This window comes from Chenopodium quinoa, unplaced genomic scaffold (genome assembly GCF_001683475.1).
Source record: "Chenopodium quinoa cultivar QQ74 unplaced genomic scaffold, ASM168347v1, whole genome shotgun sequence".
NCBI classification, from domain to species: Eukaryota; Viridiplantae; Streptophyta; class Magnoliopsida; order Caryophyllales; family Amaranthaceae; genus Chenopodium; species Chenopodium quinoa.
In genome coordinates this window covers 4,024,723-4,039,366 of record NW_018742733.1, presented here as the reverse complement: position 1 = coordinate 4,039,366, position 14,644 = coordinate 4,024,723, and the positions used below count along the sequence as shown (strand labels likewise).

The 14,644-nt window shown below is 32.4% G+C and overlaps 1 protein-coding gene across 2 annotated transcripts; it reads left to right on the top strand.

The window, feature by feature from the left end:
• Positions 1–1,051: 1,051 nt before the first annotated feature.
• LOC110723935 (horcolin-like) lies at positions 1,052–14,290 on the top strand. 2 transcript variants are annotated; one of them, XM_021903347.1, is made up of 5 exons: positions 1,052–1,128; positions 1,166–1,190; positions 1,302–1,490; positions 1,554–1,796; positions 1,937–2,188. In XM_021903347.1, the coding sequence occupies exons 2-5, from the start codon at positions 1,176–1,178 to the stop codon at positions 1,955–1,957; spliced, it is 468 nt and encodes a 155-aa protein (XP_021759039.1). In that variant the 5' UTR covers positions 1,052–1,128; positions 1,166–1,175; the 3' UTR covers positions 1,958–2,188. The 2 variants fall into 2 exon arrangements, with proteins under 2 accessions (XP_021759039.1, XP_021759040.1); XM_021903348.1 differs by lacking the exons at positions 1,554–1,796; positions 1,937–2,188 and adding an exon at positions 14,018–14,290.
• Positions 14,291–14,644: the final 354 nt, after the last annotated feature.

Below are 14,644 nucleotides of genomic sequence, written 5' to 3'. Positions count from 1 at the left end.
ATACTGTAAGCAATTGGGCACAATTTATTAACTTAAACCCTATTCTTTTGGGCTGATATTGAACTGAACAAATTTGAAATTTAATAATAATAATAATAATAATCATCGTATTTGACATAGAATAACTCGTATACTAATGGCCCGTTCTCATACGATTATTTTCAGTTCAGTTTAGTTCAGCTCTAATAAGTTTAGTTCAGTTCAGTTCAGCTCATAATTTCCTTCTCTTATAAAATATTCAGTTCAGATTTAATCAGTTCAGTTCATCTGAGTTCAGTCAATGAGAACAGGCTCTTATAAGTTTAGTTTTTTTTTTTTTTTTTTTTTTTTTTTTTTTTTTTTTTTTTACACGGTAAGATATAATGTACCCTTTCTATCATATTGGGGTGGGGATTGATCCCCTGCCACTAGGGGAGAGATGTAGTCATGTAGGGACAATTCCTCCAATTTGGATCCTCAGTTGCATTAGGTAGATAGGATAGCTGGTCCTACTGATAATTAAATGGTTAAATTAATTCATCTTATTATATTCAAACTAATTAACCCAAAATGTATAAGGAGAATGCTAATAACTCCAAATCAAAAATTTGATATGATGTTACTGCGGCATCTGATGCAAAATTTGTAGATTAGGACATATTGAAATTAAATTTAGTGCGATTGACTTCATCGATAATATGAACTCAGTTTCATATTATTTGTAAAACGTAAATAAGAAGTATTTTTTTTAAAAAAATAAAATAAGGCAAAAGTTGAAAAATTATTAATCTAATTGATGTATGTGATTTATTTTACTTACATAAAAGAATTAAAAGTTAAAATATTGGAGTAAAACTAACATTAAATACACCGAAACGTGTGATTTTTTCATGCATTCCTAACTTAATACTCCATTATTTCAATCAATATAATTATTCCTTATCTAACGCCTCGGGGTGCTCGTTAGCAAAATTCATAAAATAAAACAATAGTTATACACGGAATTTATTCTCATTCTCTCTCTCATTCTTATTTATTTATTTATTTTGAGTAGATTATCGTTCTCTTTTCTCGCACTATATATAACATTATTACATTCACAATAATGATCCACACATCGTAACAAATTCACTGAACACTTAACTTGTGAACTTTCTACTACTAATAGCTAAGCCTCACCTTTGTAAACTAAGAATATGGCTCAAATCCAGGTACGTAAGATTTTTCTGTAACATTGCTTGCATATAATTCTTTTATTTGTTTGTGCTAATAACATCAAAATAAATATAATTAGTTCTAATATGAATATGTTATTGTTGTAGAGGTACGGACCATACGGTGACAAAGAGGCCGTAGAAAACTTTTCGTTCCAGCTTGAAGGATCTGAAAGAATCAAAGAAGTAGTTGTAAGGGCCGGATTCGTTGTGGATGCGATCGGGCTCACCGTCGCAAGCCCCAATGGGGATAGCGACACTAACATGTTTGGTGGCAATGGCGGACTTGAATACAAGGTCATACACATACAACTCCGTATTTCATAATCATGATTTTATTTTTCTTTATGTATCGTGAAGATTAAGCTTAAGATTGGTGAATACATAACTGGAATAAGTGGGAAGACTAAAGATTCACTCATATCCAAACTGAGGATACATACGAATTTGCACCCTCGTGGACACGGTCCGTATGGAACTAATGAACTTAACGGTGGTTGCGAATTCAGATCTCCAATGCCATTAGCTGTAAATGATCGTTTTGTTGGATTATTTGGAACTGCACAAGACAACCTTGTTGCTGTTGGACTCTATGTTGAAAAGGTAACTACCATGTCATATTTCAAACAACCACTACTTTCAGTTTTTACTTAACTTAAAGAGAGAGTACACGTTATATTATTTATTTATTTATCGATTTTTATTTTATAAGTTCTGATTAAGAATTTCTTTGTATAATTTAGGGATGCAGTTGCTCCTACTGAGGTTGGAGACTTGAATCGAAGTTTGAGGCAATTGTGGAAGCTGCCATACAATATCAAGCAATGTGTACTTTCTCTTTCAAGTTTGTGTTGCATCAAATAAGCCACATGTACTAAACTCTATTTAAGTGGCATGTCAAGTGATCAATGTATTCGTACATTTGACATAATGTATTATTATTATCGTCTATGTTTGACTCTTGTTTGATCAATATAATATAAGGAGTTTTCTTACCTTAAAAAAAATTTAAAAATAATAGTAATATAAGGAGCATTTAAAAAATTTAACAATTTATGCCTTTTCTAAGCCATTTCCCATATTGGGTATACGCCACCACCCAAAGAATATTTTAGTGTGGCATGGTGGCGTGGTGCAGTTGTGCAAAGTATTTTTTCTATCTCTCTCTCCTATGTCTTATATCTATTACGCTTATAATGGCAAAAAATAATGTAAATACATCCATTTGAATATGAAGAAATAACATAACTTAAGTGTCAGTTATGTTATTTTTTTCGGCTGTTTCAAACTCAATTGAGATACTTTTTGACACGCAAAATGAGTCATTACATTATTTTTTTTTCTTATTGTGAGCTCAATTTGGATTTGACCTTATGATTGACCTCATGAGATAACTTGGGGCTTTGCCTAGACCAAAATACTAGTTATTGTTCATAATAGTACATAGACACCATCTAAAATTCTAAAGTGAGAAAATTTATTGAATAGAGCAAGTAAATAAATATTAATATCTTTAAAATCCTTAATTTTATCTTCTCTCAATAATTTTCAGGAAAATAATGATATACTCCTTACGTTCCATTATTTCCTGTATGTATTTTTTTGGGTGTTCTAAAATGTTATGCATGTTTATAATAATAGCTAGCACATATTCCCTCTATCTCTATTCTTTTGCCCCATTTGACTATGTGTTAAGATAAGGAAGAATATCTTAGGAATATATTTGTATTGATATTATGTTATCTTTATGTAGGATAAGATTTACTAAATATTTCCTAGGATAGATATGAATTAGATTCCTACGTTGATTAGGTTTCTAAGATATGTGTATAAATATTACCTCGAACGATTTCTCCATGCTTTGAGAGAAAAAGATGAGACTTTGAGATTATCTTGACACTATGCATGATGTACAAGATGCAATTTAAAAAATCTGTATCTTTATTTTCAACACGTAAAAATTATAAAAATGTGATAGTAATGAAATATCAATGAGACGACTCTAACAAGACCACTTATGACTATAGAATAAAATTTTCTCACTTTAGAATTTTTAGATGTTGTCTATTAATATTTATTTACTTGCTCTATTCAGATCAATAATGGATGGAAGGAGTATATCATTTTCCTGAAAATTTTATTCAATAGAGCTAGTGCGATAGGTGAAAGAATAAAAAATTACATGCAAAATGTAAAAGTAGTTGAGAGAATTGGAGGAGACAGAATATGAAATTAATAAAATATAATTTATGTTGGGTCGACTAGTTGAAAGAAATGAATTAAATATTGTAAAAGGTTTCTAAATAAGGAAATAGAGAAAGTATTTAATAACGGCCGAAAAAGGAAAGTGGAGCTAGTATTTAAAAATGGAGGGAGTAGTAGTAACACAAAGTCTTATATATGGCTGGCCACACAATGTGGCCATCCATCATGAGAGTTACTTTGTTAGTGTTATATATAGGAGTTACCCGTTCAGTTTACAGGGGTTACTCCATCAGTGTTATAGGGGTTACTTAAGGATTACTCGGTCAATACTCAATACTATTGGGGTTACTCGGTTAATGTTATAGGGGTTACTTGGTTCTTTTTCAAATTGTCACATGGTATGGCCAGTCATACACAAGATGCACTGATGCAGTAATTAATGGTTAGAGTTTTCAAAATTTGACCCAAAAATGGCAATGGAGAAAACATATAGGGACGGAGGGAGTAATTATTACTTACCTTTTATATTTTCCATACAAGATACATGTACACCAAAAAAATCATTACTTACTTTTTATCTTTTTTTCATACAATATTATCTACTTTTTATTATTCCCATACAATATTCTCTACTTTTGCCATACAATATTCTTTAATTATCGTGTTTTTTGAGAATTGACACAAAATAATATGTTTTTTGAGTACATATTTCTTAGGGCTATGTATAAGAAGCTTAAAACGAAAAATTAATTATTAATGAAATATCTTCATTAATTACACTAATTTGCGATTATGCATTCCTAAACTAATACCAAATGAGTAAAAATATTTTTGATACTTATTTGTGGCCTTAAAGGCTACATACAAAATTAACCTAATTCCTTTTAATTAACCCTGAGAATATAGCCAAAAACAATCTCTCTCTCTCCCCCACAACCCCCCTGAATATGGATGGGGAAATGATTTCATATGGAAATATTTTCATTAACTTAATCACGCTCATATATACTTTCGTAGATTCCTCTATCCCAATTTGTTTTACAATACATAAGTTATTCAAATGTATCTGAAGAATTTCTTATATATATTAGGAAAAATTGAAAAGAATAATCCCACCTTTTGCCCATCTGCTCAAAATAATCCCACCTTTGCGTATTCCAGAAATAATCCCACCTTTATACCCTATCTTCTCAAAATGAGCCTTTTACCGATTTATAAAATTAGTAACCTGTTTTAGAAGGTGACTTGACATTTGTCATCTTCTAATTGGTCCTATTTTTAAATAATTTAAAAAAACGAAGAAATTAAAAATAAACAAAAAAAAAAAATCTCAGCTCCCAGCCCGACCACCCCCTTCACCCCTGGACTGAAGCGGCCCGCCACCGCTGAAACAACCAGGTATTTTTTTTTATTCTTTTTATTTTTTAAATCTCTCCTTCAAACCTCCCACCCCCCCCCACTCCTTCAATGGAAAATCCCCATGACCACCACCACCAAACCTCCATACTACCATTACACCCATCAGATCTCACCTCGAACTCCCAACCTTACCCCCACAAAACGCCCTAATTCTCTTTCTTCTTCCCCAACCCCTTGAGCCGCCCTTGCCTGAACAGCTACCACCGTCCTTGCCCCAGCCCCACCCCGCCGGTCTAAACCAAGCCCACCACCCGAACGACCACCCACATCTTGCCCTTAACTTGATAATTATTGTTGTTCATGGTTAATTTATAACCCCTACATTTGATTTATTTTTGTTTATTGTGAAATAGGGTAGATGTGAATTTTTTTTGGGTATTTGAAAAAAGTGAGGTTTTTATTGTTTAATTTAAGTTTGTAATGGAATAATTCTGGGTTTTGTGTGTTAGAATTTTGGGCAAAAGCTGCAATCTACCTTGCTTGAATGTTCCATTAATTGAAATGATAACGGGGGTTGGTGGAGTACGCATCAAAAAGGAGAAGCGACAAGGAGGTGAGCATTGAGCAGGGAGGCAGGGTAATGTGAGAGAGTGGTGCCGTGACAAGCTCGTGGCCGTGGTGGAGAACTAGGGAGGGAAGGGGGAGGAGAGAAGATTGTTTGGGTGGAGGTCAAGTGGTGCCGTTGTGGTGTAGGTGGAGTTCTGTGGTGAAAGGGGGTGGGGATAGGAATTAGAATTTTAGGAGGAGGTCAGGTGGTGGTGTGGAGGTGGTTATGGTGGTTGACATGGATGGAGCCATGGAGGAGGTGAGGTGAGGAAGAGGGATTAGAGGAAAATAAAAAAAATTAAAAAAAAAATCTAACCTGTTTTACAGGTTGAAGGTAAAAAGGTTCATTTTGAGAATATGAGGTACAAAGGTGGGATTATTTCTGGAATTCGCAAAGGTGGGATTATTTTGAGTAGATGGGTAAAAGGTGGGATTATTCTTTTCAATTTTTCCTATATATTATCCATTGAACACATACAAGATTCTTATTCCATTTTTTCTCTTTTATTTTCCTTTGATTCTAACTAGTTATTCTCTTATCCTTTCAAATTTAACTGCGGACTACATAATTTTTTTTTTTTTCAATTCTTTGATAAATTTGCACTGTTCCCTATCCCTTATCATCTAAAAAGATGCTTTAGGTATCAACCAATCAAAAAGATTAACCTTGCTCTTTCTCACCGAATCTTAATTTTATCTGTAAAAAAAACCATAAATTTATTTTTTGTTCGTTTTGACATTAACCAATCGACATCCAAGAGCATAATAACTCTTAAATCTGGATAGTATCTGTGTTAGGGCCTACATTTAGTATGTAGATTATATAGCTAACGGGCCTAGTTCTTGTGCCCTAATCTCTTGTATATATATATTTGTGCATACCCCTAATACGAAATACAACACTCTATTCACTCTACTCTCTCTAATTTGACATGGTATCGGAGCCAAAATCAATCTAAACCCTAAAACTCTACAATTTTTTTTTACATTATCAATCTCAAACTCTAAGTTCTAATCTCTTAAATCAATTTCTATTTCTTTCTTTATGGTTCGATTTTCTAATTCCTAATCTCCACTACCAATTTCTATTTCTTTCTTTCTGGTTCGATTTTCTAGTTCCTAATCTCCACTACCAATTTCTAATTCCTATTCCCAAAGTTCCATTTTTGTTTTCTTTCGGATTGTAGTTTGTAGGTGCTGCATATTTGCACTACGTGGATTGCTATTCTACTGCTTCGACTACCGTCCTTGATCAATATAACACTATGTCTTCTTCTATTAAATCGGATCACACTGCTAATTTGTCCCCTAGTACCTTTCTACATAAGCGACGACAACATTCGAATTTATATTGCACCCATTGTAATCGTATGGGACACGATTATGACGGTTGTTTTCTTGTTCATGGCCTCCCTGACTGGTGGTTGAACAAATATGGCCGATCGTCTTCTTTGCCCGCTGCAACTCTGCCTCCTACTGCCCTCTCTGCTGCTGTCTCCGCGGGTGTTGCTACAACCCGGAAAGTTGCGGCTGCTCATTCCTATATTGTTGCTGCTCGCCACACTACTCCCTCTTCTATGGCTACTACTCCTATTTTGGGCGGTGTATTCGATCCCTCTACGGATTCTATTGATGATAATTATCTCGCATTCTCATGGATCATTGACACCGGTGCATCCCATCATGTTACCGGCAATGACAATTTTTTACAAGATGCTCACTCTATTATTTCTTGTCCTGTTGGTCTTCCCGATGGTGCTCAGGCCATGGCTACTAAGGAGGGTCGTGCTGTCTTGGCAGATGACATTACTCTTGAACATGTTCTATTTGTTCCGCAATTGAATTGCAATTTGATTTCGGTGTCTAAGTTGATTGATGATTCTAATTGCTTTGTCTGATTCACTAATTCTCTTTGTGCTATACAGGATCGATCCTCGGGGAGGTTAATTGGAGGCGGTGAACGGATAGATGGACTATATTATTTCCGGCGTCTCCCAAAAGTATGTGCACTCCCGGGTCCGGAGATTTCTCCATTTGAGTTTTGGCATCGTCGTTTGGGGCATCCATCGGAGAAAATTGTCAAATTTCTTCCTGCTATTCGAGGTACTACTGGTACTAAGTGTTTACATAAGGCTTGTGAAATTTGTCCTCTTGCTAAACAGACCCGAGCCAGTTTTCCTGATAGTGATAGTCGTGCTAGTCATATTCTTGAAATGATACATTGTGATTTGTGGGGACCATATAACACGGCTTCCACCTGTGGTGCTCATTATTTCTTGACGATTGTTGATGATTTTTCACATGGTGTTTGGGTTTATTTATTGAATGACAAAACCGAAGTTTATTCTTCTTTTTTCTCTTTCTTTTCTATGGTTAAGTGTCAATTTGATGTCAATGTTAAGTGTGTGCGTAGGGACAATGGCACAGAATTTAAACCCATGATCCCATATTTTACTGACAATGGTCACATTACTTTTATTGAGTTCATAGTAGGCAATTTTTTATAAGTAGAATCTCCTTTCAGAAGTGCTTGATGAATCAGTGGATAATGCCACTTTTGATCTCAGAATAATACGGACTATTATACAATGTCCGTCACTTACATATGGGTAAGGGGGCGATTGATCAAATCCGTATAAAAGTTAACACTGCAACATTGTGACACATTGGTATAAAATTTAGCATCAATTATAAATTGGCATATAAGTTTGCACCATTATGATACATTAGTATAAAAGTAGTACTCATTCATGTTTAAATGAAACATTTTCCTTGCGAATATATGCCAATACAACATCTTGACTGATAATATCTTTAATTATCAATAAATAATTTATAACAATCAATACAATCAATCAATATACATACATTAAAACTCAATGGCAAGGATTGTAATCCTGCCATGTGTCGCCAATCTCGCCACGTGTCACTATGACTTGACAAATCATATGGCACATCAATGACACATTTTATGATACTTTATAATAAATTTGCATTTAAATGAGTTATTCATGTTCATAAATTCTAAAATTTTAAGGGGAGTACTAAATGCAGGCATAATTTTACCTAAATGCAGAATAAATTTTTTTTAAAAAAAATTATATTCCATATTTGCCCTTGTTTAAATTTAATCCCTTACACTTTTTTTAAGGATTAAAATTAAATCCTTAACACTCCTAACTATATAAACATCCCTACCGTTTAATTTACAACCATATTCTAACGTATTCAACCTTTTATCCTATTATATATTCAATGCTATACAAATTCATGGATAATAATAAAGTGCATTACGACGATTTTTTTGAGATATGAAAATTATGTGCTGTAAATTTTTTTTCTTCGCAAAATCTAAGTTATAGATGAACAATCAAACAAAATAAAATTTCCATCTTAAACGTAACTTTTTATTCATGGGCATGTATCACGGTGCCGGTTGTGTTGCCGGGGCTCAACAGTACCCCCCGGCTATGATTTCCGAGGGTCAACAATACCCCCGGATACGATTTCCGGGGGTCTCCAGCACCCCCCGACTACGATTTCCGGGGGTCTCCGGCACCCCCCGACTATGATTTCCGGGGTCTTTAGTACCCCTTGGAAATCATAGTCGGGGTAAAATAGTACCCCTTGGAAATCATAGCCGACTGTGAACGACTTCTTCGTCTCTACGGCTTAGATTGAAAAATTTTGAGGAAAATGATGAAATGAAATGAATAGCAAAAAGAAATATGGCGACTGAAATGGTGAATGAAATGGAAAAAAATAGCGAATGAAATGAATCACAAAAGGGAAAATGTAAAAAATAAAAGTCTGGTGAAATGACAAATCAATTTTCAACGTTGAATAAACGGTCGCAAATATTAGAAATTGCAACCGCCTTATGAAACGGTCGCAAATCTTGAAATTAGCGACCGTCATAAGCGATCGCTAAAAGTATTAAAAAAAAGACCCACCCACCCTTAACCTAGATCCACCTAAAGCAGATCCCACCCAAACCACCACCACTGCCCACCCTAAACAACCACTAGCCGCCGCCCTCTACCCACCATTACCTTCGCCCACCTTCAACCACCCAAACCCACCACCACCCACCCACCTACCTTAACCCAGAAATTCGAACAAAAAAATTCGAACACAACAATTAAACCCAGAAATTCAACACACAACCATTAAACCCAGAAATTTAAACAAAAAAAATGTGAACACAACAATTAAACCCAGAAATTGGAACAACACAAAAATTAAAACCATAAATTGGAACAAAAAATTCAAACACAACAATTAAACCCAGAATTTTAGTACAAAAAAATCAAATAAAAAAGAAATAAACCCTCATAAATCGAACCTAAATTTGACAAATAAACCCACAAATCCGAACCTAAATTCAACAAAAAAATTCGAACGTAAATTCGACAACTAAACCCACAAATTTGAACCTAAATTCAACAAAAAATTCGAACCTAATTTCAACAATTAAACCCACAAATTCAAACCTTAATTTGACAATTAAACCCACAAATTCGAACATAAAACAAACAAAATTAACATACCTTTATCAATATGTTTTTCTCTAATCGTTCATATGGTCGAATTCGACCACAAAAACTCTAAATCTGGAATTTATATAGTCAAATTTGACCATTAACACCATAATTCGTTTGTTGCTCGTTGAATTTATCAAACTTTGTTAATTGCTCAGTGAAGAATTAGCAAAGGCGAGCTAGCTCTGGTGTAAAAGAGAACGAAGGGAGGAGAAGAAGAGAATAATGGAAAAGGAGAAGAGGAAAGAGATCGGGGAGAAGAGGAAAGAGAAGGGGAAACAAATCAGGGAAAGAAGAAGAGGAAAGAGAGAGAGGGGAAGAGGAGAGAGGCGTGAGAAGAGAGAGAAATAAAAAAATGAGAGAGGGGAAGAGGAGCAGCCGAAACTGATTAGGGTTAGGGTGGCTCCTCTTTTATAGTACCCATTTTATTTAAAAAAATAGATAGTTTGCGACTGGAATTAGCGGTTGTAATTTTGCGACCGACTCTCAAACGGTCGCAATTGTGGGAATTTGCGAACGCCACTAACGGTCGCAACAACATTATTTTAACTCAAAAACTGTCGCAAAATTAATATTTTGCGACCGTTTTCATGATGCTCGTAGAAAAACGGTCGCAAATTGGCCGAATTTTAGTAGTGTATAGGTTATATGTATTTAACATATGTAACTCAAAAATGCATAGTAATTTTAAAGGTTTTTTCTTTTAACCACAAGATAGGTTTACTTTGTTCTTATAAAAATACATATATGTTTACTTTAATTGAAGGAATTTTTACGGCGAATTAAAAATAATCTAATACTAAGCATAAAATAAAATTTAGGTTGCTACATATTGAATAATGAACTTTTTTTTTTGAATAGTATTGAATAATGAACTTTAATTTAATGTATACTAATATTAGCAAAATAAATAAGTGATGAATACTACATACTAAAAGACACACCAACAATGACATGTGTCATCTCCTGGTGTGTCCTTAATTATTATTATATTTTATATAAAAAAATCTATTAATTAATGAAAGAAATTAATTTCAAAAATAATATTAGTTGTTGTACATATTCCATATTAATGTAGTATATTTAAAATAAAAAAATTTCACAAATAATTTTTCTAAAATAGAAAATTGGACTACTAGAAATCAAAAATTATATTCTTAAAAATATTTTGTGATTTGTTTTACAACAAAAAAATATTGCTCGGGTTATTTTGCCTACTTTTATTTTTAATTGTGTATCTGAAGCTACAATTAAAATATAACATATCACATACTTTTGTTATTCCTCAACTAATTTATGATTATAATATTTATCTATTAATAATCTATAACGATCACCGTGCACGGCACGGGATCTAACCTAGTTTATATATATATATATATATATATATATATATATATATATATATATATATATATAACCGTTAATCTATATATTGCACATTATTTTATTATATTTTTTAATTTATAAACAATAACCCGGGATATCGCCCGGGCAAAAAACTAGTTAAATATTAAAAATCTATTTATTGAGACAATTCCAAAAAATACCCACAAGACTATTTATTGTTGTACATAAATTATAAACATTAGTTAAAGTGAATTAGGTGGACATTGCAAAAAGTCATAACATTTAATTTATTTAAACACAAAAGGAGTACATAAATTTAAAACTTAACAACGCATAAAATTTGACTATTTTTCCTATTTTTATTTGTTGCCGAAAATAGCACAAGTCATACAAGTACCGATCAAACTGTTTTTTTTTTTTTAAATAAACAAATAAATAAAATAAGAGCATATTTTACACCCTATCATATACCTCTATCATCATTGGACTCAAATAAAGCAATAATATGATTTTACCATTGACGTTATGATATTACTCCGTATTTTTTATGTCATTTTATTCCCAAATTAAGTATCAATACCTGTCCAAATATATATATATATATATATATATATATATATATATATATATATATATATATATATATATATATATATATATATATCGTCATCAGTTATCCGCTATTGCTCACGAATCGTATAAATGGCCTGAGGTGAAAATGAGTAGAAAGAATCTGTTGCAATTAATGAGAGACGTCATGAAATTAATTCTTTTATTGAATCAATATCAAGTAGAATATGTTCTTGTTGATCTACATATATTAAGGTCCTATACTCCTATTTGACAAAAGTAACGGTAGCGGATAGCTGTTAAGATAGTGAGTAGCGGTAAATTAGTATGGGTAGAGGTTAGCTATCAACGTAAAAGTTGATAGTAAGAGTGTTTGCAAAAGTAGCAGCTGCAATACTAAAATATATCAAAATTCATATAAATATTGTTTAAAAAGTAATAAAAAGTCTTTAAACGCTACCCGCTCTTCAAACGCTACCATTTATAACGTTTGAGAAAGGCTACATAAATACTACATCTATCGCTAACCGCTATCTTGCCAAACGTTGTCAAAATTTTTCTAATAGTGTTTTGACTGGTCAAAACGCTAACAGTTACCTCAAACGCTACCACCAAACAAAGCCTAAAGCTGACGAAACTAGTGTAGCAAATAAGGTACATGGTCATATTGCTAACATTTAGGTTAAACTAAGACCTGGTTCTATACGCCTTAGTTGCATGACATTCAATAAAATAATTTCACTTGAGGAAAATAATTTTATTTCAGTAAAAGAAATATTTCCTCAAATTTTTTTTCAAAAAAGCATACAATACTTTGACTTATACACTATTTAATTTACATACTTCACTTTGATTGTTTACGTTTTATTTGTGATATATAGTTATGGAAAATGATTTTTTTTGGAATTTTGTTAGCCTTATCTTGATTTATGCTACCATAATATCTAATTTCTATAATTTTGACTTACTAATAATGAAATATTTACTTTTATCTGATTCAAAAAGTACATTGACAAGTGTGACATGATAATAAGTAAAAATAAATCAGTTAAGTTGGACAAAAAAAAATCCATGCAATTAAATAAAAATCTATAGTATATATTAAAGAAAAAAACATATAATAAGAAGTAGGAAAAAAAAATATTAGTAAAAAAAAAATTCATCAAAAATATGTAATTATATTTTAGTAAAAATAAACTTCAATTCAGTATATTGTTTCATTTTAGACACAAAGAATAATTTTTTATATAAGATGAAGAGAAGTAGCGAACTTGTCGTAATGCTTCCAAATTAAATTGTTAATGTTACCCAAGCATCAACTACAACTTTTGATGATTCTTTACATCAATGTTAAATCTAGAGTAAGGCCTTGTTAAGATCGCCTAAAAACGATATTTATTAAAAAATAATTTCAGTTCAGTGAAAATAAATTTAGTTCAATAAAACTAATTTCAATTATGTAAAATTAAGTTATGTTCAGTAAATCTAAAAAAAATATAATACCTTTCAAAAAAAAAACGCAATATAATAAAGAAACTAAAAGAATAATTTTAGTTTTGCAAATTAATTTCAATTCAATAAAACTAATTTTTTTTTATATACTGTAATTTGTTCTTGGTCCCTTTCTTACATTATATATATAACATTGTTATATTCACAATAAGGATCCACAACGTAACACATTCACTACACATTAGGTTGTATACATATTACAAAGTATTAGTTAAGCCTCACCTTTGTAAGCTAGGAATGGCTCAAATCCAGGTACGTTTGATTTTGTTATAACATTATATTGCCTGTCATAATTCATGCGTATGTGTTTAAGAAAAAAACCATGTGTATGTGTTAGTGTTATTGATATTTACATAATTAGTTGTAGTATAAAAATTTCCTTATACTACGATTATTGTTTCAGAGGTACGGACCACACGGTGACAAAGAGGCTGTAGAAAACTTTTCGTTCAAACTCGAAGGATCTGATCGAATCAAAGAAGTAATTGTTAGGGCAGGGTTCGTTGTGGATGCACTCGGGCTCACCATTGCAAGCGCCAATGGCGATAGCGACACTACAATGTTTGGTGGCAAAGGCGGACTTGAATACAAGGTCATACATATATATCTATTAAGCTGATCGATACTCATATTTCATAATCATAATCATAATCGTAATTTTACTTTTCTTGTATCGTGAAGATTAAGCTCAAGATTGGTGAATACATAACTGGAATAAGTGGGAAGACTAAAGATTCACTCATATCCAAACTGAGGATACATACTAATTTGCATCCTCATGGGCATGGGCTGTATGGAACTAGTGAACTTAATGGTGGATGCGAATTCAAATCTCCGATGCCATTAGCTGAGAATGACCATTTTGCTAGATTCTTTGGAACTGCTTATGACAACCTAGTTTCCATTGGACTCTATGTTGAAAAGGTAACACGTACATAAAAAGTTAGTAACTACTCCCGCCGTTCCAAAATTACAGGCAAATATACTATTTTGGATGTCCCAAAATGTTCCTCCTATTACTAAAGATAACACCTAATCATTACTTGTTTTTTAGCTTTTCTATACAAATTACACACATACCTAAAAAATCATTACTTACTTTTTCTCTTTTTCATACAAATTACACACATACCCAAACAATCATTACTTACTTTTTAACTTTTCTATACAATATTCTCTATAATATTTTTGATTATCCCCATACAACATTTTTCACTTTTTATTTTTTTTTCATACAATATTCCTCTACTTTTTTCATCCTCCTTAAAAACCGTACTTTTTAGAGTTACTAGGGTATCCTACGTGCGC

What these genes read in the sequence shown, in the direction of transcription:
- LOC110723935 (XM_021903347.1), top strand. An exon ending in ATGGCGGACTTGAATACAAG is followed by an intron (nt 1,491 to 1,553) that starts GTCATACACATA and finishes TGTATCGTGAAG; the next exon opens with ATTAAGCTTAAGATTGGTGA. An exon ending in TTGGACTCTATGTTGAAAAG is followed by an intron (nt 1,797 to 1,936) that starts GTAACTACCATG and finishes TGTATAATTTAG; the next exon opens with GGATGCAGTTGCTCCTACTG.